This window comes from Mobula birostris, chromosome 13, assembly GCF_030028105.1.
Source record: "Mobula birostris isolate sMobBir1 chromosome 13, sMobBir1.hap1, whole genome shotgun sequence".
NCBI lineage: Eukaryota > Metazoa > Chordata > Chondrichthyes > Myliobatiformes > Myliobatidae > Mobula > Mobula birostris.
This window is the reverse complement of record NC_092382.1, coordinates 88,490,363-88,516,843: the sequence shown is the minus strand read 5'-3', so window position 1 is coordinate 88,516,843 and position 26,481 is coordinate 88,490,363. Positions and strand designations below refer to the sequence as shown.

The 26,481-nt window shown below is 44.1% G+C and overlaps 2 protein-coding genes across 2 annotated transcripts; one reads left to right on the top strand and one right to left on the bottom strand.

Moving 5' to 3' along the window:
- Position 1: 1 nt before the first annotated feature.
- LOC140207734 (uncharacterized) lies at positions 2 to 12,114 on the bottom strand. The gene is made up of 2 exons (XM_072276291.1): positions 11,968 to 12,114; positions 2 to 3,722 (listed from the first exon to the last, which is right to left on the bottom strand). Exon 2 carries the CDS (start codon positions 3,339 to 3,341, stop codon positions 2,385 to 2,387), a length of 957 nt encoding a protein of 318 aa, XP_072132392.1. The 5' UTR covers positions 3,342 to 3,722; positions 11,968 to 12,114; the 3' UTR covers positions 2 to 2,384.
- A 6,320-nt stretch (positions 12,115 to 18,434) lies between these two features.
- LOC140207733 (uncharacterized) lies at positions 18,435 to 25,942 on the top strand. Its single transcript, XM_072276290.1, has 2 exons — positions 18,435 to 18,481; positions 22,185 to 25,942. The coding sequence occupies exon 2, from the start codon at positions 22,594 to 22,596 to the stop codon at positions 23,767 to 23,769; it is 1,176 nt and encodes a 391-aa protein (XP_072132391.1). The 5' UTR covers positions 18,435 to 18,481; positions 22,185 to 22,593; the 3' UTR covers positions 23,770 to 25,942.
- The last annotated feature ends 539 nt before the right edge of the window (positions 25,943 to 26,481 follow it).

Sequence of the window (26,481 nt, the reverse complement as noted above, 5' to 3'; positions counted from 1 at the left end):
GCAAATACAACAAAGGCAATAAACTCTCCCATTATTCCCATATTAACATATTCCCTTGGCAAAATATCTTGTTCCATTCCGATCTGGAAACTTCACAAAGAAAAATAAGAACTGAAATGACAAATTCAGAAAAGACTATTTACACTCAAACACACTTAGATTAACACTACCGAGGACAGAAGGAGGAAGAGCTATAACAGACATTAAAAAATAAATCACTCAACAGTCTGATAAGATTTCTAAAGTATATATTTTCATCAAAAATAAACAGGATTCAGCAGTCCATGAGAGTATATACAATTCTGATAAGAAATACAGACCAGAAAACTTAAATGAGAGGCCAACTCAGAAAAATGAATCATCACTATGGAAGAAAGCATTGACCAGTTGAATGAGTGTGACCTCCATGGGAGACATCCCAATGATCTGAGCAGACTAGCTGGTGACAGGGAAGCATTGCGAGCCTGACTCAGAGTTGGAGACCTCTTCCCAGAAACAGGGGTTCCTTGGGGAAATACAGGACAAGGTAGTTAACATTTTAAATTATAAAAATTACATTAAAGGCAAACAAAACAGGCAATAAATGCAGAAAATGCCAAGAGAAACCAGACACAGTCCTGCAGCAATTTAACTCAATCTGATTACTTACGTAGGTACAATCAAGTGACAAATATCATTCACCAAAATCTTGCTTTAAAATACAAACTCATGAACGACCACTGTAACATCATAAAGGCACAATAAATTCAAGCCTGATCCAGTTTTAGAGTCAAAATCTTACAAATTGTATGATAATCAATACATAACTACTAATAGGACAATCCATAATAACCATCCGGATATAATATTACAGGATAAACAAGCAGGACCAACTCCCTCAGTAGATACAATCATTCCCAACACACTCATGTTCCTCAACTAGTGGAGCACCTCACCATAATCATTGTTAGTGTCATCAGACAAACAAATTATTTTCCCTGTCAATCAGCTTCCAAATGTTGTTAAGCCCCGCTGCTGATTCCCTTCTCCTCATTATACATTCTTACCCTGACCATCGTCCACAGCCTCAAACTCTGCCCTGTGCAGACCCGCCTCTGGTTTCTGACCCTGCTTTGTTGAACATCCAACTGATGGTTTCCCATTCTGTTCCCATGTCTTTAAAGGACAGTGGTGTTTTCTAACAACCCTTTACAAGCAGGGAAAATGACCAATAATGTGGAAATGAGTCATGATTAAGGAGGTTAACTACCAATGTCATTCTTCCTCAGCCCAGAGATTAGAGGAGCGAAGAATATCTCAGACAGAACTGCAGTCAGCTCGACTTCTTCAGACTGCAGAAAATTCAAGGGAAACCACTCACAGAGTGGTGACTGTTTGGAACCCATCACCACAGGGAGAGCAAGAAGTGAACAACAGGGGAGGATTTAAATGGACTGTTGTGGAACTGAATCGCTGGCAGGGTCCAACCAGCCTGAGTTGACTCTCTACTGTACACGAGGTATGTTATAAATTAATTAAGTACTAGAGACAGAGTTTAAAATAGAACTGATTTATTTGTCTCAAATCCAGAATATTAAACTCCAGTTCCATTAAAGGTGAATATGCAGCAGAAGAAACTCCTCCCATGCCCAGAGACCAGGCCACAGAACTGGGTGTGGTGAGCAGCAGCAATAATTGCAGAGTTCAGCACTGACAGTCACTCTCGAAATTGCTTTCGAAACAATGATGGACAAATATCGAGCATGCAGCTTGTTGAAACTTTCTCCCCAGTGTGAACCCGGTAGTGTGTCACTAGTGTAACACGCTGTAGGTTTCACTGCTCATGTAATGGCCTTTCTCTAATGTTTCACTGCTGAGGTAACGATTTCTCTGTAGCAGCAATGTTTAGGTTATGATGAGAGATAACAGGGTTTTGGAGTGTGGGGCTATCCAATGACAGAAATGCTCTTCCTTGCGAGTCTGGAAGAGAGATTTTCATGGTCTTTTGCTGGGGAGAGATGAGAAGACGTGAATGGAGAGAGTGGGCCCTTTTTGTTTTTTTTTGTTTTCTTTACTAACCCTATAGTCAAAGTAAGAATTATGAAGCTCAATCTTTCAATCATATATTGTGTACTGTTTGTTATTTCGGGGTACTGATTTGTAACAGGGGACACATCACACAGCATCCACCCAAACAAGATTTCTTAAGTTTTGCTGGGCTGGGGGGCTATCACCCCCTATTAAGCTGCTAGCCGAAGCAAGAGTTACATAAGGTTAGATGACTGAGTGAATCGCTTCCCACATTCAGAGCAGGTGAACGGCCTCTCCCCAGTGTGAACTTGCTGATGTAACTTCAGTTGAGATGAATGAGTGAATCCCTTCCCACAGTCTGAGCAGGTGAACAGTCATTTCCCTGTGTGGGCTGACTGATGTTTCTGTAGGCGATATGACGAAGTGAATCCCTTCTCACAAACTGAGCACGTGAATGGCCACTCTCCGGTGTGAACTGACTGGTGTCTCAGTAGGTGATATGACGAAGTGAATCCCTTTCCACAGTCTGAGCAGGCGAATGGCCTCTCCCCATTGTGAACTCTCTGATGTACCTTCAGTTGGGATGACAAAATGAATCCCTTCCCACAGTCTGAGCAGGTATAAGGCCTCTCCCCAGTGTGAACTCGCTGATGTATCTTCAATAGAGATGACTGGGTGAATCCCTTCCCACAGTCTGAGCAGGTGAATGGCCCTTTCCCTGTGTGGGCTGACTGGTGTCTTAGCAGGTGAGATGACCGATTGAATCCCTTCCCACAGTCTGAGCAGGTGAACCGCCACTTCCCAGTGTGAACTGACTGGTGTCTCTGTAGGGAGGATGATTCAGTGAATCCCTTCCCACACTCTGAGCAGGTAAATGGCCACGTCCCAGTGTGAACTGACTGGTGTCTCAGTACTTTAGACGACTGAGTGAATCCCTTCCCACAGACTGAGCAGGTGAACGGCCGCTCCCCAGTGTGAACTCGCTGATGTACCTTCAGTTGAGATGACTGAGTGAATCCCTTACCACAGACTGAGCAGGTGAACGGCCTCTCCCCAGTGTGAACTCGCTGGTGTGCTTGTAAGCTAGCTAACGTTGTGAATCTCTTCCCACAGTCTGAGCACGTGAATGGCCTCTCCCCAGTGTGAATTCTCTGATGTACCTTTAGTTCAGATGACTGAGTGAATCCCTTCCCACAGTCTGAGCAGGTGAATGGCCACTCTTCAGTGTGAACTGACTGGTGTCTCAGTAGATGAGATGACTGAGTGAATCCCTTCCCACAGTCCGAGCAGGTGAACGGCCACTCTCCAGTGCAAACTCGTTGGTGGGCCATTAGGTCAGATGACTGAGTGAATTCTTCCCCACAAATTCAGCAGATGTGAACTGACTGGTGTGTCCACAGTTGGGATGACCAGCTGAATCCCTTCTCACCCACAGAACAGGTGAATGGCTTGTCCCAGTGTGAACTTGCTGATGTAACTTCATGAATTGACCTTGAATCCCCACAGTCTGAAAAGGTGAACGGCCTCTCCCCTGTGTAAACTGACAGGCCTGCCAGTCGGTCAGATGATCGAGTGAATCCCTCCTCACAGTCTGAGCAGGAAGGATGATCGAGTGAATCCCTTGCTCCACTTCTTAAGTATCTGGATAGAGACAGCAACACTGGTGTGTTGTGTTTGAGATTCCCGTAGATATATTCCTTGTCGTTTTTAACCTGAAAAACGATTTATAAAATCTATCAATGAGTGAAGGACAACATTTAAGATGAGATCACTCGAGTTGTCAAGGTGTGATCTGGCATCACACTGTTACAGTGAAGTTCAACACAAGTTGGAGAGAGAAATCATCTTCTAACCGGGCACTGTGCTGGTATCTGGAATGACCATCAAACTCTCTGAAGCTCTTCCTGTCTCTATAAGAATCGGGCATTTCTGCATCTCCAATCTGTGACTTGGCTCAGTTTAACACTCTCCATTGGTAATATTCCCTGTTCTCACTGAGCTGCATGGGTGCCTGGCCCCACAGTAACTGAAACACTCTCACACAAATAGCCTTTGTTGACATGCAGCTGGAATTTTCTATTATCTACTGTCAATGTGAAGTGCCACAGTTTTAAAGCCATGTAAACATTTCCTGCCCCGATGAATGGTTGGTCTGCACAGCTGTTAAAAGGAATTACATTAATATTAGTATTATTTCATGTCCTTGTCACAGAGTCATAGAAAAGTACAACACAGAAACAGGCCCCTTGGCCCATCTAGTTTGTGTTGAACTATTTAAACTGTTTACCCCATACCCCTAATATCCAGGCACCTATACAAACCTCTTAAATGTTGAAATTGAGCTCACATGCAACAGTTGGGCTGTCTGCTCATTCCACACCTGGATGACCGTCTGTGTGAAGAAGTTTCCCCTCATTTTCCCCTTAATGTTTCACCTTTCACCCTTAACCCATGGCCCTGGTTGTAGTCACAACCAATCTCAGTGGAAAAAGCCAGCTTGCATTTACCCCATCTATAACCCTCATAATTTTGGCACACCTCCATCAAATCTCCCCTCAATGTTCTACATTCCAAGGAATAAAGCCCAGACCCGTTCAGTCTCTCCTTATGAACCAAGACCTCCAGACCTGGCAAAATCCTTGTGGATTTTCTCTGAACTCTTTCAAACTCTCTTACATCTTTCCTGTAGGTTGGTGATCAAACTTGCACAGAATACTCCAAATTATGCCTCACCAATGTCTTGTACAAATTCAACATAACATCCATCTCCTCTACTTAGCACTTTCGTTTATGAAAGCCAATGTGCCAAAATCTTTCTTTCCATCCCTATTGAACTGCGACACCACTTTCAGTGAAATATAGACCTGTATTCCCATGTCCCTTTCTTCTACAATACTTCTCAGTGCCCTACCAGTCACTGTGTAAGATCTACCCTGGCAGGTCCAACCAAAGCACAACACCTCACACTTGTCTGCATTAAATTCCATTTTCCATTTCTCAAACCATTTTTTCCAGCGGTCCAGATCGCACTGCATGCCATGATAGTCTTCCTTGCTGTCCACTGCACCACCAATCCAGGTGTCATCCACAAATTTGCTGATGCAATTAATGACACTATCATCCAGATTACTGATAGAGATGACAAACAACAACAGATCCTGCACTGTGGCACACCACTAGTCACAGGTTTTCAGTCAGAAAGGCAACTATCTGCTACAACACTCTGGTGATGAAGTTTTAAGGGTATTGGGGGATGTAAGAAATGATTCTTGGACTCTTGTAAATAACAGGTTAAAACTAAGTGCCAACTTATGTGTGCTCTGTTCTGGATAGTGTGCAAATTTCTGTTCTGTCCTTCACTGAGGAATCTGCTTGCAGCTTGTTTAGATTAACGACACACAGATGCCTCTTGGGAATGTTATGTAGAGTTGAGTTCTCATGAGACACGAATTGAACTAAGTTCATTCCTTTGTCTAACAAAAGAGAATAACTGATAAGGATTGGACAGAACATTCATTTGTAATTAAAACCCTGATTTAGTGGACTCTCTTACCTAATAAATTAAGTTTTGCTCCAACAGCCTTGGTGGGAATACCAGTTGAACTAAAGTGCTCTTTGTTTCGCTAGTTCTATAATTGTAATATTTCTGCATGTTAGACTGAGATTCATCATGAGCCGCCGGAGGGAGACGAATTCTGTCTCTCTGATGCTTCGCTCCGATCTTCTAGCCGGCTGAGTTCGAACAAATAAACTGGTGAAAAGGATAAAGTAAATAACTGTTTGTAGTGTTGTTATTCATCTGGCAAATTTAATTTTACACCATGAAAAGTATCCCATCCAGATACTTCACACCTTTGTACGGTTACTCTCTTCTTTTGACTTCAAGAAATAGAAGAGCACTGTGGACACATCATGGAAACAAGCCTCCCCTCCATGGACTCTCTTTATACTTCCTGCCGCCTCAGTAAATCAGACAACATAATTAAAGATTCCTAGGCTTGGGACAGTTTCCATTCTGCTGTTATAAACAAACTGAATATTCCTCAGTATTATAAGATGGAACCTTGACTTCATAATGTAACTCAATGTGACCTTGCACCATATGTCTACCTGCAGTGGATTTTCTCTGTGACCATAATGCTTTGTTACACTCTGTTAATGAATTATCATTTTCTACTGTTGTAATGTGTTGATCTGAGAGGAGGGAATGCAGGACAAGATTTTCATTAAACCTTGGTACATGACAATAATAAACAATTCCCTACTTTAATTGTGTGGAAATATTAGACAGACTGAGCTTCTCCTCTGGAACTTCTGGAGGGATATTTAACTGAAGTGTACAAATGTTTCAGAAGCCCAGAAAAACAGAAAAGGCTTCCTTCTTGCATTAATAGGGTTATATACCTCGAAACAGAAGATGCTGGTGGGAGTTGTGTACAGGCCACCTAACAGTAGTAGTGAGGTCGGAGATGGTATTAAACAGGAAATTAGAAATGTGTGCAATAAAGGAACAGCAGTTATAATGGGTGACTTCAATCTACATGTAGATTGGGTGAACCAAATTGGTAAAGGTGCTGAGGAAGAGGATTTCTTGGAATGTATGCGGGATGGTTTCTTGAACCAACATGTCGAGGAACCAACTAGAGAGCAGGCTATTCTGGACTGGGTTCTGAGCAATGAGGAAGGGTTAATTAGCAATCTTGTCGTGAGAGGCCCCTTGGGTAAGAGTGACCATAATATGGTGGAATTCTTCATTAAGATGGAGAGTGACATAGTTAATTCAGAAACAAAGGTTCTGAACTTAAAGAGGGGTAACTTTGAAGGTATGAGACGTGAATTAGCTAAGATAGACTGGCAAATGACACTTAAGGGATTGACGGTGGATATGCAATGGCAAGCATTTAAAGGTTGCATGGATGAACTACAACAATTGTTCATCCCAGTTTGGCAAAAGAATAAATCAAGGAAGGTAGTGCATCCGTGGCTGACAAGAAAAATTAGGGATAGTATCAATTCCAAAGAAGAAGCATACAAATTAGCCAGAGAAAGTGGCTCACCTGAGGACTGGGAGAAATTCAGAGTTCAGCAGAGGAGGACAAAGGGCTTAATTAGGAAGGGGAAAGAAGATTATGAGAGAAAACTGGCAGGGAACATAAAAACGGACTGTAAAAGCTTTTATAGATATGTAAAAAGGAAAAAACTGGTAAAGACAAATGTAGGTACCCTGCAGACAGAAACAGGTGAATTGATTATGGGGAGCAAGGACATGGCAGACCAATTGAATAATTACTTTGGTTCTGTCTTCACTAAGGAAGACATAAATAATATTCCAGAAATAGTAGGGGACAGAGGGTCCAGTGAGATGGAGGAACTGAGCGAAATACATGTTAGTAGGGAAGTGGTGTTAGGTAAATTGAAGGAAGTGAAGGCAGATAAAACCCCAGGGCCAGATGGTCTGCATCCTAGAGTGCTTAAGGAAGTAGCCCAAGAAATAGTGGATGCATTAGTGATAATTTTTCAAAACTCGTTAGATTCTGGACTAGTTCCTGAGGATTGGAGAGTGGCTAATATGACCCCACTTTTTAAAAAAGGAGGGAGAGAGAAACCGGGGAATTATAGACCGGTTAGCCTAACGTTGGTGGTGGGGAAACTGCTGGAGTCAGTTATCAAGGATGTAATAACAGCAAATTTGGAAAGCGGTGAAATGATCGGACAAAGTCAGCATGGATTTGTGAAAGGAAAATCATGTCTGACGAACCTCATAGAATTTTTTGAGGATGTAACTAGTAGAGTGGATAGGGAAGAACCAGTGGATGTGGTATATTTGGATTTTCAAAAGGCTTTTGACAAGGTCCCACACAGGAGATTAGTGTGCAAACTTAAAGCACACGGTATTGGGGGTAAGGTATTGGTGTGGGTGGAGAATTGGTTAGCAGACAGGAAGCAAAGAGTGGGAATAAACGGGACCTTTTCAGAATGGCAGGCGGTGACTAGTGGGGTACCGCAAGGCTCAGTGCTGGGACCCCAGTTGTTTACAATATATATTAATGACTTGGATGAGAGAATTAAATGCAGCATCTCCAAGTTTGCGGATGACACGAAGCTGGGTGGTGGTGTTGGTTGTGAGGAGAATGCTAAGAGGATGCAGAGTGACTTGGATAGGTTGGGTGAGTGGGCAAATTCATGGCAGATGCAATTTAATGTGGATAAATGTGAAGTTATCCACTTTGGTGGCAAAAATAGGAAAACAGATTATTATCTGAATGGTGGCCGATTAGGAAAAGGGGAGGTGCAACGAGACCTGGGTGTCATTATACACCAGTCATTGAAAGTGGGCATGCAGGTACAGCAGGCGGTGAAAAAGGCGAATGGTATGCTGGCATTTATAGCGAGAGGAATCGAGTACAGGAGCAGGGAGGTACTACTGTAGTTGTACAAGGCCTTGGTGAGACCACACCTGGAGTATTGTGTGCAGTTTTGGTCCCCTAATCTGAGGAAAGACATCCTTGCCATAGAGGGAGTACAAAGAAGGTTCACCAGATTGATTCCTGGGATGGCAGGACTTTCATATGAAGAAAGACTGGATGAACTGGGCTTGTACTCGTTGGAATTTAGAAGATTGAGGGGGGATCTGATTGAAACGTATAAAATCCTAAAGGGATTGGACAGGCTAGATGCAGGAAGATTGTTCCCGATGTTGGGGAAGTCCAGAATGAGGGGCCACAGTTTGAGGATAGAGGGGAAGCCTTTTAGGACCGAGATTAGGAAAAACTTCTTCACACAGAGAGTGGTGAATCTGTGGAATCCTCTGCCACAGGAAACAGTTGAGGCCAGTTCATTGGCTATACTTAAGAGGGAGTTAGATATGGCCCTTGTGGCTACGGGGATCAGGGGATATGGAGGGAAGGCTGGGGCGGGGTTCTGAGTTGGATGATCAGCCATGATCATAATAAATGGCGGTGCAGGCTCAAAGGGCCGAATGGCCTACTCCTGCACCTATTTTCTATGTTTCTATGTTTCTATGAAACATTGGCTGCACTTCGGCAAGTTGTAACAGTGGAATGAAATCAATGAAAAAAAATCTCCACCCACAATGAGAGAACGTGACAGATCTGGATCTCACTCCTTTGTCTGAATGGAAGAAAGATTAAACTGCACAACCACGAGAAACAAACCTGCAGATGTAAGGAACAGCACACATGAAGTCAGACCCCAGTGTAGCAAAACCATGCATGACATCAGGCATGTGGAGGGGGAAGGAAGGGGAGGGGATAAGATTTTTGGTTCCATGGCTCTCTTCCAGGGAAGGTGGGACCTGTACAGAAGGGACCACAACAAGGTTCTTTGGAAACTGAAGATCTGAAGGCAGATAAGTCATCTGGACCTGATGGTTTATGCCCACAGTTCTGAAAGAGGTGGCCGGAGAGATTGTGGAGGCATTAGTAATGATCCTTCAAGAATCACTAAATTCAGGAATGGTGCTGGATGCTGGAAAATTGCAAGTGTCGCTCCACTCTTCAAGAAGGGAGAGAGGCAGAAGAAAGGAAACTATAGGCCATTCAGTCTGACAGTGGTTTGAAAGATGTTGGAGTCGATTGGTAAGGATGTGAGTTCGAGGTACTTGGAGGCACAAGATAAAATAGGCCGGAGTCAGCATTGTTTCCTCAAGGGAAAATCTTGTCTGATAAATTTGTTGGAATGCTTTGAAGAAAAAATAAGCAATGTAGACAAAGGAGAATTGGTTGCTGCTGTGTGCTTGGATTTTCAGGCCTTTGACAAGGTGCCACATGTGAGGCTCCTTAATGAGCTCTGAGCCTATGTTATTACAGGAAAAAGGTAGTGGCTGATTGGCAGGAGGAAATGAGTGAGAATACAGACAACCTTTTCTGGCTGGCTAACAGTTTCTAGTGGAGTTCCACAGGGGTCTATGTTGGGAATGATTCTTTTCATGTTATATGCCAATGATTTGGATGATGGAATTGATGGCTTTGTTGCAAAGTTTGCAGGGGATGTAAAGATAGGTGGAAGGGCAGGTCGTTTTGGAGAAGTAGGGAGACTACAGAAAAATCAGGAAAATGGGCAAGGAAATGGCAGATAGGATACTGTGTTGGGAGGTGAATGATGATACACTTCACTAGAAGAAATGAAAGGGTTGACTATTTTCTAAATGGAGAGAATGTACAAAAAAATCTGAGGTGCAAATGGACTTGGGAGTCCTTGTGCAGGATTCCCTAAAGGTTAGTTTGCGGGTTGAGTCTGTGCTGAGGAAGGCAAACATGATGTTCGCATTCAGTTCAAGAAGACTAAAATATAAAAGTTAGGAAGTAATGTTGAAACTTTATAAAGCTCTTGGATTATTCTCAGCAGTTTTGGGCCCCTTGGGCTCCATTGGAGAGAGTTCCAAGGACGTTTATGAAAATGAGTAGAGAACTGAATGGCCTGTCACATGAAGAGCATTTGATGGCTCTGGACCTGTATTCAGAGGAATGAAGGATGATTTCATTGAATCCTATCGAATGGTAAATGGCCTTGATTGAGTGGATATGGAGAGGATGTTTCCTGTATTGAGAGAGTCCAGGACCAGAGGATGTAGTCTCAGAATAAAGGGGGCAGTGGGACGACCTTTTAGAAAGGTGAACGAGGGGGAATTTCTTTAGCCAGAGAGTGCTGAATCTGTGGAATCCTTTGCCACGGGCAGCTGTGAAGGCTAAGTATTTATGGATATCAAAGGCAGAGGTTGCTAGATTCTTGATTGATGACAGTTTATGGGCAAAAGGAAGGAGACTGGGACTAAGGAAAATTGGAGCAGGCATGAATAAATGGCAGAGCAGGTGCAATGGGCCAAATGACCTAATTTTCCTCCTACTGTATATTTTATGGTTTTATGTGGGGGCACCAGAATTACATCACATGTAGGTGAAAGTTTGTATTCAAAGGCTGCTTAGTGGACGTTTTTAATGATATCAGGGGGTGAACGAAGGAAACTTAACAGGTTTCATTAATGAATCCAACCTTGTGTGATTTAAAGTCCCCTGCAAGATACCCTGCTCTGCCACGTTGTCCGTAGAGCAGGGTATCTCTGAAGCAGGTGGGGGGGGGTGAGGTGGGGTTACGAGACTGGACAGTAGTTGAACAAGATGGGCAGGGATAAGCAGATGGAACCAGGTGGGAGAAGGGATCGAGAACAATCACTGATGGTCCTCCAGCAATACAGATACTGAATTAATAGCACATACTACTGTATAAAAATTCTAAAATGACAAAGTTAGAAGAAACAACAAGAACTTTACCATATATACTTTAATCCTCACCCAATTTTTATCAACACACCATAGAAAGTTTCCCATCCGGACACTTCATGCTTTTGCATGGTAACTACTCTGCCCGTGACTGCGAGGAACTGCAGAGACCTTTGGATACAGATTAACACATCACAGAAACCATTCTCCCTTCTAGACTTCCCAGTCCCTCGGTAAAGCAGGCAGTGAACTCAAAGATCCCCACAACCTGGGACGTTCTCCTTCCTCACCCACCCCAATCTGGGAAAAGACACAACAGCCATGAAGCTCAAGGACAAATGCGAGGAGCCTTAGGAAGTGAGGAGAGTTGGGGGGAGTTAATGGGACTCAGTGGCCAAAATCAGATTTCCCCAACACAATATGGAGGAAGCATCACTACCCATCCAGGGACTTTAGAAAAAACACCGCGTGATCTTGCGTCACAAAGCAGAGGGCGGGGCAGATCTGCGCACACAGCCTCGTGTGACCTGTTGGCCTTTCAATTTTGCAGAAATGGACAGCCCGGGCTCCTGGATTGGATCGTTCAATGCAGATTACGTGAAGTCTACACATTTTTGGCGACCCCAGATAACTGGAAGTTAAATGAGGAACTGGTCTTCAGTTCGGGGCTCACGGCCAACATCGGATCTCCCCGCTCGGGATCGGTCGTAATACTCACCGGTGGGAAAGTGATATCTTCGGCCCGCAGACAGTGATCGCGACCCCCGGCTGCCAACCCAAGAGGCGAGGATCCTTTCCTGAGTCCGCAGACGATCGGTTTCAGCACTGAGTGGAAAGGAAAACACTGAGCGTGCGCAAAGTGAATGATGTGTCATCTGGAGGGCGGGGCCTCGGAAATAGACGCGCAGATGCTGCCCGTCTGCAGTTAAATGGGAGGGGCAAACAGGATCACGTGACCGGTAGATTCTCCCACCGGAGGAAGAGCAAATTTGTCCAAACTTTTGTTTTAACTCATGCCCTCTAATCCAGGCAATATCCTGGTAAACCTCTTCTGCACCCTCTCCAAAGCCCCGACATCCTTCCGAGAGTGGGGGCGACCAGAACTGTATGAAACACTCCAGATGTGGTCTAACTAGTTTTACAACACAACTTCCCGACTTTTGAATTCATTGCTTCAACTAGTAATGACAACCATGACATTTGCCGTCTTAACCACCCGATCAATCTGTGCAGTCTCTTTCACGGAGCGATGAACTTGGAGTCTAAGATCCCTCTGATCATCAACACTGTTCAGGGTTTTGCATTTAACAGTGTACTGTCTCATACATTCGACCTACAGAGCTGTCAAGATGATCATCATTAATCAAATCTCACTGAGTTTTCTCAAGTCCCGTTGAATTTATTGCCAAGTGCACAAGTACGGGAAGGTACAGGTACAGGGAAACACTGACTTGTGGCAGCATCACAGGCAAGTACATTCAGATAACACACGGAACACAAATTATACGATTCTCAGTCAGTAACAATCTATAAGTATGTTTTATGTCATTAACGATATATAAAATACACTGTGTCCTGATTAATTTTAAAATGTGCATTTTGTATCAATAACTCACTTGGAAATGTTGAATTTGGTCCCTGTCTCCATTCCTCCTGTAGTCCACAAACAGCTCTTTTGTTTTTTTTGTCACCATGAGCGAGAGGTTGTTTTCTTGACACCACCGTGTCGGGGTGATGACTTCTCTTTATTATTTGAGATTGAGCTAATCAATGTAGTGTCCTCAGCGAATTTAATTAGCAGATTGGAGCTGTGGGTGGCGACGCAAATCATGGGAATACAGAGAGTAAAGGAGGGGACCAAGGAGACAACCCTTGGGGTATGTGTGCTGAGGGTCAGAGAGACAGAGGTGAAGCAGCCCACTCTTACCACTTGCCGGCGATCTGACAGGAAGTCCAGGATCCAGCTACACCAGGCAGGGTGAGGGCCGAGGTCTCTGAGCTTGTCGATACTTCACGACTTTGTATGGCTACTGCTCTGCCCATGACTGCAAGGAACTGCAGAGAACTTTAGAGAGCAGAGAACATCAGAGAAACAAGCCTCCCCTCCATGGACTCTTCCTACACTTCCCCTGCGTCGGAAAAGCAGACCATGTACTCAAAGACGCCAACAACTTTGGACATTCTTGCTGCAAACCCGGAGCGGGGAAGAGATACAAGATCCTTAAAGCGCGTACCACCAGGCTCAAGGGCGGCTTCCTGTCTGCGGTTATAAGCCAAATGAATGATAGAATAGACTCGACCTCACAATGTTACTCGACGTGACCCTGCACCATATGTCTATCTGCACTGCACTTTCTCTGCAGCCATAATGCTTTGTTACAGTTAATTTTTTTGTCGTATATCAGCTCAATGTACTGTCGTAATGTAGATAGAAACAAACTTGCAGCTCACATCTCCTCTCATCTTAAATGTATTGGACATTTCAACCCCCAGGAAAAATATATCGTCTGTCCACTCTATCTCTAGCTCTCGTAATCTTATAAACGTCTATCCAGTCTCACCCGAGCCTGCGCCGCTCTGGAGAAAACAACCCAAGTTTGTCCAACCTTTCGTTATAGATCATGCCCTCTAATCCAGACAGTATCTTGGTAAACCTCTTCTGCGCCCTCTACAAAGTCACATACGAGTTATCAGCGAAAGTGACCTGTCACAGGAATACCGTTTTACAGGTGTTACCACTCAACATACCCAGGCAAGGGTTAACACAAGCGGTCCCCCAAGATATTCCAAAATTCACTCCTATCGATTATACGAAGTGATAGCCACACACATTCGTTGTGGTTCCGCGTACCGATGATCAACTCACTCTTGTGGGCATAGGAGAGTTCCAAGCCTCAGCTGCGAAAAATTGAAGCTATTAGCTTTTCCAGTCTCTCTCTCTCTAGACTGGCCGACTGCCTGTCTGCAGATCGCTCTCTCTCTCTTATGGTTAAATCCACAGTCAGCGCCGTCAGCCTGTGACTGACGTCATAGTCCCGCCTCCTCACTCCGGCGCTCTTAAAGACACAGTCACAGTCCGACCGCAGGCTCGCAACAGCCGCAACACAACTTCCCGACTTTTCAACTCAGTGCTTCAACTAATAAACACAACCACGCCATTTGCCTTCTTAACCACCCGATCAATCTGTGCAGTCTCTTTCAGGGAGCGATGAACTTGGAGTCTAAGATCCCTCTGATCATCAACACGGTTCAGGGTTTTGCATTTAACAGTGTACTGTCTCATACATTCGACCTACCGAGCTGCCAAGATGATCATCAGTAATCAAATCTCACTGAGATTTCTCAAGTCCCGTTGAATTTATTGCCAAGTGCACAAGTACGGGAAGGTACAGGTACCGAGAAACACTGACTTGTGGCAGCATCACAGGCAAGTACATGCAGATAACACACGGAACACAAATTATACGATGCTCTGTCAGTAACAATCTATAAATACGTTTTATGTCATTAACAATATATAAAATACATTGTGTCGTGATCAATATTAACATGTGCATCTTTGTCAATAACAGACTTGGAAATGTTGAATTTGGTCCCTGTCTCCATTCCTCCTGTAGTCCACAACCAGCTCCTTTGTTTTTGTCACCATGAGGGAGAGGTTGTTTTCTTAACGCCACTGTGTCGGGGTGAGGACTTCTCGTTATTATTTGAGATTAGGCCAATCAATGCAGTGTCGTCAGCGAATTTGATTAGCAGATTGGAGCTGTGGGTGGCGACACAAGTCATGGGTGCACAGTAAGTAAAGGAGGGGGCCAAGGAGACAACCCTGTGTGGTATGTGTGCTGAGGGTCAGAGAGACAGAGGTGAGGGAGCCCACTCTTACCACCTGCCGGCGATCTGACAGGAAGTCCAGGATCCAGCTACACAAGGCAGGGTGAAGGCCGAGGTCTCTGAGTTTCTTGTCGATACTTCACGCCTTCGTATGGCCACTGCTCTGCCCGTGACTGCAAGGAACCGCAGAGAACTTTGGAGAGCAGAGAACATCAGAGAAACAAGCCTCCCCTCCATGGACTCTTCCTACACTGCCCAGCCTCGGAAAAGCTGGCCATGTACTCAAAGATCCTCACAACCTGGACATTCTTGCTGCAAACCCGCTCCCCCATCGGGGAAGAGATACAAAAACCTTAAAGCGCGTACCACCAGGCTCAAGGACAGCTTCCTGTCTGCGGTTATAAGCCGAATGAATGATAAAATGGACTCGACCTCACAATGTAACTCGACGTGACCCTGCACCATATGTCTATCTGCACTGCACTTTCTTTGCAACCATAATTCTTTGTTACAGTTATTGTTTTGTCGTATATCAGCTGTTGTAATGTATTGATCTGTGTGGATAGTACGTCAGGCAAGATTTTCACTGTAGCTCAGTACGTGATAACAATAAACAAATTCCCATTTTAATTGTGTGGAAATATTAGACAGACTGAGATTCTGCTTTGGAACCTCTGAAGGAAACTTAACTGAACTGTTGTCATTTCTGAGGAATGCAGATAAATAGAAAAGGCTTCAATCTCGCATTACGATCTGCGGTAACTGGGATCAGGTGACCGGTGGTGGTTCTCCCATATCAATTATCAGAATCAGGTTTAATAGCACCAGCATATGTCATGACATTTTTTGTCTCTGCGGCAGCAGTAGAACCTAATTCATAACAATAGATTTTAACAATTATGTAGTACAATAATATACATATTAAATAGTTAAATTATATAAGTACTGCAAAACTAAAAATTAAAAAAATGTAATAAACTCTTAGTTGTGTGGAAATTCTGGAATAAAGCTTAACTAAACTGCACACATTTACGAGAAGCTCGGAAAAATAGAAAAGGCTAAATTCTCACATGAATGGCTCTGTGTTAAATGTTTGACCATCTCGGTGACTGAAGGCAGCTGCAGGTTCATGAGGAACTGTTACTGTCAGATTCTGCAGTTCTTGCGGCTGCTCATCGCACCCAGTACTGAACCCTGGTCACTGAGCATTGGGGAAGTCCGTTCTGCTGACGTTAGCCTTAAACTAGACTGGTGTTTAATATTGTGGATCTGTGAAAGATAAATCAGTTCTGAATCAAATCCCGTGTCTCAGGTACTTACTGTCTATACCACACTCACAATGTACACTAGGGAGGCCACTCGGCCTATCTGGTCCCTGCCCATGTTTCTGTTCCATATCAGTATATCAAAATCTTTCCCTGCCGTTCCCCTCTCACTCTCCCTGTGATGACAGGTTGTAACTATTCACCACTCCGTGGGATAGGAGAGTTCCCTTCAATTACATAGAACCATAGAAATCTACAGCACATTACAGACCCTTTGGCCCACAATGTTGTGTCGACCATGTAACTGACTCTAGAAACTGTCTAGAATTACCCTGCCACATAGCCCTCTGTTTTCCTAATCTCCATGTACCTATCTAAGAGTCTCTTAAAAGACCCTATTGTATCTGCCTCTACCACCGTCGCTGGCAGTGCATTCCACACACACACACACACCACACTTTGTTTCAAACACTTAGCTCTGACATCTCCTCTGTACCTACTCCCAAGCAGTTTAAACCTGTGTCCCCTCGTGTTAGCCGTTTCAGCCCTGGGGAAAAGCCTCTCCACACGACCAATGCCTCTCATCATCCTATACACCTGCATGAATTTCCTGCATGCTTCTCTCCAGGCTGAATAACACGATGAGCTCACTGTGCTTTTAACGTTCTTCAGGGCTCTGGTCTAAGGTGGTTAAGCTCCTTCTTATAACCATATAACAATTACAGCATGGAAACAGGCCATCTCGGCCCTTCTAGTCTGTGCCAAACTCTTACCCTATCCTATTCCCACGACCTGCACTCAGCCCATAACCCTCCATTCCTTTCCTGTCCATATATCTATCCAATTTAACTTTAAACGACAACATAGAACCTGCCTCAACCACTTCTGCTGGAAGCTCGTTCCACACAGCTACCACTCTCAGAGTAAAGAAGTTCCCCCTCATGTTACCCCTAAACTTTTGTCCTCTAATTCTCAACCCATGCCCTCTTGTTTGAATCTTCCCCACTGTCAATAGAAAATGTCTAACCACGTCAACTCTATCAATCCCCCTCATAATTTTAAACACCTCTATTAAGTTTCCTCTCAACCTTCTATGCTCCAAAGAATAAAGACCTAAATTGTTCAACCTTTCTCTGTAACTTAGGAGATGAAACCCAGGCAACATTTTAGTAAACCTCCTCTGTAATCTCTTAATTTTATTGACATCTTTCCTATAATTCGGTGACCAGAACTATACACAATACTCCAGATTTGGCCTTACCAATGTCTTATACAAATTCAACATTACATCCCAACTCCTATACTCAATGCTCTGGTTAATAAAGGCCAGCAAACCAAAAGCTTTCTTCACCACCCTATCCCTTTCTTCCCCGATCATTTTCAACGTTTTGTATCATTTTCACTCATTTCAAAGGACTGTGCCTCAGACAGCTAGGTTGTTGCAATGCGCTTCTAAAGTCTGACAGCAGACTAGCAAATGAACCTTCAATGGTGTAGAGTCAGAAACCAAAGAGTTACCAGCCTGAATCAGGGCTTTGGTGCTCCAGAAAGAGATAGGACCTAAAGTTTACGAAGAGGAGGAAGAGGAATCAGACCAGCAGGATGTGGCTACAAGTTAAAGACCAGAAACATTTTGAAACTGATTGAAAAAAAGGTGGTTAATTTCTGCAAAATACTGGAGGAAATCAACAGATCAGGCAGTGAATGTGGAGAGGAATAAATAGATAACATTTAGGCCAAGCCCCTTCAGCAAGCCTAGACTGTGTACCCCTTTGCTTAGTTGCTGCCTGAACTGCAAAGTTCCTCCAGCATTTTGTGTGAATGTGTCTGCATTTCCAGCAACAGCAGAATCTCGTGTTTTATATCTGCATTTGGAAGAAGGTTCTACTTTGGCATCAGACACGCGGAATGTTTGCTGATATGAAGTGTATTGTTTATGGAAGCTGCTTTCTGCTTGCTACGGAAGAAAAACCTTAAGTATAGACAACCGGTGCTTACAGAAACTTTTCATGGCACCGTGATTACCCAGAAAGCTCGCTGAAGCGCCGATCTAATGCGCAGGCGTCAGGGCTGCGGATGTTCTCGAATATCGCGCATGCGCGCAGTAAACAAAAGGAGTTGGGGTGATCGGCCCAGGTAAGAGTGTATCTCCGGGGAGAAAATTCAAAACCGACTGGGGGGCAATTGCTGTGAACCTTGCCACCGTGACCCGCAATCCCGGGACAGTCCTGATCTCTTCCCTCTCTCTCAGCCCCACCATCCCTGCACGGGCCCCGGGGAGCTTCCGGCTGATGAGGGAATGGGAACCGATGGATCTCTCAGACAGAGCTGAGCTCCAGCTGTCTAAATGCAAGGACTGGGAACTCGGAGAAAGGGAACAAAATCTTTTACATCAGCTGTTGAGAAAATCACCTTTGTTCTACCTCCGATCACAAACAAGAGAAGGTCTGCAGATGTTGAAAATCCAAGCAACACACACAAATTGCTGGAGGTACTCAGCATTAGTATTCTTTTCCATAGATGCTGCCTGGCCTGCTGAGCTCCTGAAGCATTTTGTGTGTGTTGCTTGTTCTACCTCCTCTTGTTCTGGACTTTTCTAGTCGTGAGAACATGTTTTGACCCATTCACTCTGGGTGTACAAGTAGTTCTCACATCACAAATGTGTGAGACTCCAATGAGGCAGAGTAGTTCATATTGACTGGCATTGCCATCACTGAGTTCACCACCCTTAGTCTCCTGGGGGAGGGTTCAGGGGAAATATTTATGTACAATACAGAAACTGGTGTTACCTTTGTGTATTGTGGTGATGCAAAAGTTGCTGGAAAATTTGCAAGTGGGAGGAAGTGGAGTGATATTTGGAAATCTGACTTTTCAAAGTGTAATTTAGCAAGCAAACCACATAGGGACAGTGTGCAAAAGCTCTGGTGAGAAAATCCTTCATTACCCATTACAAGCCTGCTACATAGGTTGTGTGAGAGTGCAGATGAACTCGATCAACCCAGAGGAGATCAAAGTTCTTATCGACAGTGATTTGCTAGGTGTGAAAATGAAGACCTCTCTATTTAAAATTCACTGTGCACATGTTGTCACTGGGTGAAAAATGTACAGTACAAGATTTAGGTGCACACTGGTCTTAACAAATTAAAGGGGACATTGGTGGGAAGGTGGGGAGACCTCCAGTATCCCTGATGCCCTCAGCTACAAGATGTGCATCCAGCTGCAGCTTGTAACCCCGCACTTTAAAGAGCTGAAGCTGGAAATGGATGAGTTCCGGATCATCCAGGAGTTGGGGGGGGGGGGGGAAATAGGTATGACATGAAGAGAGGTGAGTTACACCCAAGGTGCAGGACACAGGAAACTGGGTGAGAGTCATTAAGGGGAATGAGGTTAAATAGCCATTGCAGAGTACCCTCGGTGCTATCCCCCACAACGACAGGTGGACTACTTTAGAAAGTGTTGCAGGGAATTAGTTAGGGCAACAGAACTAGAAGGGGACTAATATCCTAGGGATAAGGCTGGCTATTGCTAGTGGGGGGTTGGGGGGGGGGAGAGGTTAAACTAAAGTTTCAGTGGGGATGGGAGCCAGAATGACAGAACAGATAGTGGAGAGGGTGAGTTGAATTCAATTGACTTTATTACTTGTATCCTTCATATACACGAGGAGCAAAAATCTTTGTTACATATCCATCTAAATGTGCAATGTGCAATTTATAGTAATTTATAATAAATCGTATATACAACAGGACAGTCAATATAACACAGAAATTCAATTGTTTCAGCATTGAATTAGTCAGTCTGATGTACTGGTGGAGGACGCTATCCCAGAGAGGTTGTTTTATTGACACCAGACAGATGTTGTTCAGACCTCAGACAAAGACAGCAATCAAATGGTTGAGCATGGTGTGACGACTGTCCTGAACTGTGTATATCACAATGCAGGAAGCATCATAGGAAAGTCAGATGAGCTCAGGACAGGGAATTATGATATTGTAGCCATTACTGGGACTTGGTTGCACCCAACAGTCTGAGGGATTAAGAGGAACAAATTTGTAGAGGGATCGTAGACTAGGCCAAGAAACAAAGGTTGATTTAGGAAGTGATTTCAACTTTCCATATATTGACTGGGACCCCCATACTGTAAAAGGACTAGATGGGGTAGAGTTTGTCAAATATGCTCTTAATCAGTACATAGAATTCCTGACGTAGAAGTGTGCGATAAGCTATCAGGAAATGATCCAGGGCTAGTGACAGAAATTAGTGTATGGGAACACTTTGTGTCTAATGATCATAATGCCATGAGGTTCCAAGTAAATATGGAAAAAGAGAGGTCTAGACAACGGGTTGAGAATCTAAGTTGGAGAAAGGTCAATTTTGATGGTATCAGAAAGGATCTGACAAGTGTGGTTTGGGACAGGCTGTTTTCTGCCAAAGGAGTACTTGGTAAGTGGGAGACCTTCAGAAATGAAATTTTGAGGGTGTCCAGTTTGTATGAACCTGCCAAAATAAAAGGTAAAAGGTTGCAGGTAACTGGTGCAGGGAACCTGGGTTTTCAGGAGATATTGAGGCCCCGGATATTTTGTTCCTCTAATGGGTGCTACCAAGACTCATTAATGACTACAATTCCATGAGTCCATGCACTGAGCTCATCTGACTTTTTTTTAGTTGTCTTCTGTTGGTTTCTAAAAGCTTCCCAATAGTTTTTGGTCATTATTTACCCTCTCTTTGGCTTTTATATTGGCTTTGGCTTCTCATTTCAGCCACAGTTGTGTCCTGCCTTTCCACTGCTTCCACTTCTTTGGGATGTATCTATCACTCAGCACCCAAATTGGTCCCACAAACTCCCGCCATTGCTGCTCCGTTGTCACTCCTACCTTATCCCTGCCAAACAAGTTTGGCCAGCTCCTCTGTCATAGAAACATGGAGATGTTCAGTACAGAAACAGGCTATTTGACCCATCCAGTCAATGCTGAAAAAACATTTAAGCTGTCTAATGCAACTACCTGCACCGGGACCATCGCCCTCCGTACCTCTACCATCAAGGTACCTATCAAACTTCTTTTAAATGGTGACACCGAGCTCATATTCACCACTTGTGCTGGCATCTCATTCCACACTCTCACGACCATTTCAGTAAAGAGCTTTTCCACATGTTCCTGTCAAATTTTCACCTCTCCCACGTACCCATGACCTCTGGTTGTCGTCCCACCCAACCTCAGTGGAAAAAGCTGCTTGCATTTACCCTATCTATACCCTCAAAATTTTGTATACTAACAAATCCTCAAAGCAATGTATAATTTCCTTGTTTATATTTAGAGCCTTTTTTAGATGTATAAGATGATGAGGGGCATTTATCGTGTGGACAGCCAGAGGTTTTTTCCCAGGGTGGAAATGGCTAGCATGAGTGGCATAGTTTTAAGGTGCTTGGAAATAGATACTGAGGGGGATGTCAAGAGAAAGTTTTTTTTACACAGAGAGTGGTGGTGCGTGGAATGCACTGCCAGCTATTTGTGTGAGAGTTGTTCAGTTACTGTGGGGCCAGGAACCCATGCAGTTCAGTGGGAACAAGGAATAATACCAATGGAGAGAGTCAAACTCAGCCAGGTCATAGATTGGAGACAGTAGAAATGCCCCCTTCTTTTAGAGACAGGAAAAGCATCAGAGAATTTGATGGTCATTCCAGATACCAGCACTGTGCGCAGTTAGAAGGTGATTTCTCTCCCCAGCTTGGGTTGAACCTCTCTGTAACAGTGTGTTGTCAGATCATACCTGGTCAACTCAAGTGATCTCGTCTGAAATACTGTCCTTCACTCATTGATGGATTTTATAAATTTTTTTACAGGTTAAAAATGACAAGGAATTTTGTCTACGGGAATCTCGAACACAACACGCTAGTTTTGCTGTCTCTGTCCAAATAATTAAGAAGTGGAGCAAGGGATTCACTCAATCATCCTACCTGCTCAGACTGTGGGGAGGGATTCACCCGATCATCTGACCTACTGACACACCCATAATTTTACACAGGGGAGAGGCTATTCATCTGTACAGACATTGGGAATGGATTCACTCAGTCATCTCAACTGAAGCTACATCAGCAAGTTCACACTGGGACAAGGCCGTTCACCTCTTCTGTGTGTGAGAAGGGATTCAGTCGGTCCTCCCACCTGTGGACACACCAGTCGGTTCACACTGGGCAGAGGCTAGTCATCTGCTGAATTTGTGGGGAAGGATTCACTCAGTCATCTGACCTAATGGCTCACCAGCGAGTTCACACTGGAGAGAGGCCGTTCACCTGCTCAGACTGTGGGAAGGGATTCACTTGGTCATCCCAACTGAAGGTACATCAGCGAATTCACACTGGAGAGAGGCCATTCACCTGCTCAGACTGTGGGAAGAGATTCACTCAGTCATCCACCCTAATGGCTCACCAGCGAGTTCACACTGGAGAGAGGCCATTCACCTGCTCAGTCTGTGGGAAGGGATTCACTGAATCATCCTCCTTAAAGAGACACCAGTCAATTCACACAGGGGAGCGGCCGTTCACCTGCTTAATCTGTGGGAAGGGTTTCACTGAATCATCCTCCCTACTGGGACACCAGTCAGATCACACCGGGGAGTGGCCATTCACCTGCTCAGACTGTGGGAAGGGATTCACCTTCTCATCTCAACTGAAGGTACATCAGCGAGTTCACACTGGAGAGAGGTCGTTCACCTGCTTAGACTGTGGGAAAGGATTCACTTGCTCATCTAAACTGAAGGAACATCAGCGAGTTCACACTGGAGAGAGGCCGTTCACCTGCTCAAACTGTGGGAAGGGATTCACTCAGTCATCCCACCTACAAGCACATCTGTCAGTTCACACTGAAAAGAGGGATTTCACCTGCTCAGAATGTGGGAAGGGGTTCCCTTGCTCATATAAACTGAAGGTACATCAGCGAGTTCACACTGCAGAGAGGGATTTCAACTGCTCAGAATGTGGGAAGGGATTCACTTGCTCATATAAACTGAAGGTACATCAGCGAGTTCACACTGGAGAGAGGCCATTCACCTGCTCGGACTGTGGGAAAGGATTCACTTGGTCATCTAATCTGAAGGACCATCAGCGAGTTCACACTGGAGAGCGGCCGTTCACCTGCTCAGACTGTGGGAAGGGATTCACTTGCTCATCTAAACTGAAGGAACATCAGCGAGTTCACACTGGAGAGAGGCCATTCACCTGCTCAGACTGCGGGAAGGGATTCACTCAGTCATCCACCCTAAAGGCTCACCAGCGACTTCACACTGGGGAGAGGCCGTTCACCTGCTCATTCTGTGGGAAGGGATTCACTTGCTCATCTAAACTGAAGGTACATCAGCGAGTTCACACTGGAGAGAGGCTGTTCACCTGCTCAGACTGTGGGAAGGGATTCACTTTGTCATCTCAGTGACTGAGACACCAGTCACTTCACACCAGGGATTGGGCATTCACCTGCTTAGTTTGTGGGAATGGATTCACTCAGTCATATTACCTACTGGTACACCAGTGAGTTCACACTGAGGAGAGGCCATTCACCTGTTCAGACTGTTGGAAGGGATTCACTCGGTCATCCACTCTACTGGCATACTGGTCAGTTCAGACTCGGGAGAGGCCATTCACTTGGTCAGAATGTGGGAAGGGATTCACTCGGTCATCTCAACTACTGAGACACCAGCGAGTTCACACTGGTCCGATCCCCTACTAAGAGCTAAGGAAGAGATTCTCTCAGTCAAATCAACCATCATTGAGTTCCCACTGGGGAGAAACTGTTCACCTGCTGTGAATGTGGGAAGTGATTCACTCAGTTATCTAACCTTGTGACACCTTACGGGGTTCACACTGGGGAGAAAGTTTCAATTAACTGCATGCTGGATATTTGTCCATCACCGTTGCTGAATGCTATTTCAAGAGTGTCTGTCGGTGTTGAACTGTGTAATTATTGCTGCTGCTCAGCACACCCAGTTCTGCACCCTGGTCACCGGGCATGGGAGGAGTTTCTTCTGCTGCACATTCACCTTTCATGGGACTGGAGTTTAATATTCTAGATCTGAGATAAATAAATCAGTTCTATTTTAAACTCTGTCTCTGGTACTTAGTGAATTTACAACACAACTAGTATACAGTAGAGAATCAACTCAGGCCGGCTGGACCCTGCCAGTGATTCAGTTCCACAACAGTCCTTTTAAATCCTCCCCTGTTGTTCATCTCTCGCTCTCCCTGTGGTGATAGGTTCCAAACAGTCACCACTCTGTGAGTGAAGAGGTTTCCTTGAATTTTCTGCAGACTGAAGAAGTCGAGCTGACTGCAGTTCTGTCTGAGATGTTCTTCACCCCTCTAATCTCTGGGCTGAGGAAGAATGACATTGGGAGGTAACCTTATTCAGGGCTCATTTCCACATTATGGGTCATTTTCCCTGCTTGTAAAGGGTTGTTAGAAAAAAAAACACTGTCCTCTAAAGACTGAAAGCAGAATGGGAAACCATCAGTTGGATGTTCAATGAAGCAGGGTCAGAAACCAGAGGCTGGTCTGAACAGGGCAAAGTTTTGGGCTCTGGATGATGATCGGGGTAAGAATGTATGATGAGGAAAAGGGAATCAGCAGTGGGGCGTTGCAACCAATGACAGAGTAACGTTTGGAAACTGATTGGCAGAGAAAATAATTCGGTTGTCTGACGGATGACACAAATAATACCTGTTGTGAGGTGCTCCACTGGTCGAGGACATGTGTGTGTTGAGAATGGTTTTATCTATTGAGGGAGTTGTTCCTGCTTGTTTATCCTGTAATATTATATCCGGATGGTTATTTTAGATTATCCTATCAGTAATGATGTATTGATTATCATATAAATTGTGAGATTCTGTCCCTAACTGGATCAGGCTTGAATTTATGGTGCCTTAATGAAGTTATGGTGGTCATTCATGAGTAGGTATTTTAAAGCAAGATTTTGGTGAATGATATTTGCCACTTGATTGTACCTGCATAAGTAATCAGATTGAGTTTACCTGCTGCAGGATCCTGGAATGTGTTGGATTGTGTCTGGTTTCTCTTGGCAATTTCTGCATTTATTGCCTTGTTTGTTTGTTTTGTATGTTTTTTTTTGTTAACCACCTTGTCCAGTATTTCTGCAAGGAAACCCTCTGTTTCTGGGAAGGGGTCTCCAACTCTCAGTCAGGCGCTCGATGCTTCCTTGTCACCATCTCGTCTGCTCAGATCATTGGGATGTCTCCCATGGAGGGTCATACTCATTCCACTGGTTAATGTTTTCTTCCATAGTGATGATTCATTTTTCTGAGTTAGCCTCTCATTTATGTTTTTTCGTCTGTATCTCTTATCACAATTGCATATGCACATGGAGCACTGAATCCTGTTATTTTTTGATGAAAATATATACTTAGAAGTTTTCTCTGACTGTTGTGTGATTTTTTTTCATGTGTGTTATTCTTCCTCCTTCTACCCAGGGTAGTGTTAATCTAAGTGGGTTTCAGTGTAAATAGTCTTTTCTAAATTTGTCATTTCGGTTCTTATTTATCTTTGTAAATTTTACTGATTGAAATGGGACCAAGATATTTTCATTAAAAAGCTAATGTCAGTATTGATGAAAGTGTTTATTGCCTTTGTTGTATTTGTTAACTATTGAGCTCTGTTTGGCAGGGTTTTTTTAAGCCTTGAACTAAATTTTGTCAAAGGTTTTTCCAATTTTGCACCACTTTCTATTGTTTTTGCTTGTTGATTTTCCAGATATGTCGGTATCAAGAGTCCCAAAGAAGGGTCTTGGCCCGAAATATTGATTCCCATCCGTAGATGCTGCCTGACATGCTGCGCTCCTCCAGCACTTTGTGTATATCTCTCTAGATTTCTAGCATCTGCAGGTCCTTTTGTTTCCCGGATAATTATGTGTTTCTTGAAAGAACAAGCCACGAACAAGCTGGTAGTGGGGTTGTGTGGCCCTGTTGGTAAAATATTAAATAAAATCATTAGAAAGACATGGCATAGGGTTGGAAGGTGTACAATCTGTGGGTATAACAGCAAATGTAAAAAAAAATCCCTGATGGGAATTGTATAGAGACCTCCAAACAGTAGTGAGTATGTGGTCCACAAATGACAATGGGAGATAGAAAGTGCG

Excerpts from the sequence above, each read along its gene's own strand:
- LOC140207734 (XM_072276291.1), bottom strand. The coding sequence starts at position 3,341 with ATGGCCCACCAACGAGTTTGCACTGGAGAGTGGCCGTTCACCTGCTCG.
- LOC140207733 (XM_072276290.1), top strand. The coding sequence starts at position 22,594 with ATGGCTCACCAGCGAGTTCACACTGGAGAGAGGCCGTTCACCTGCTCA.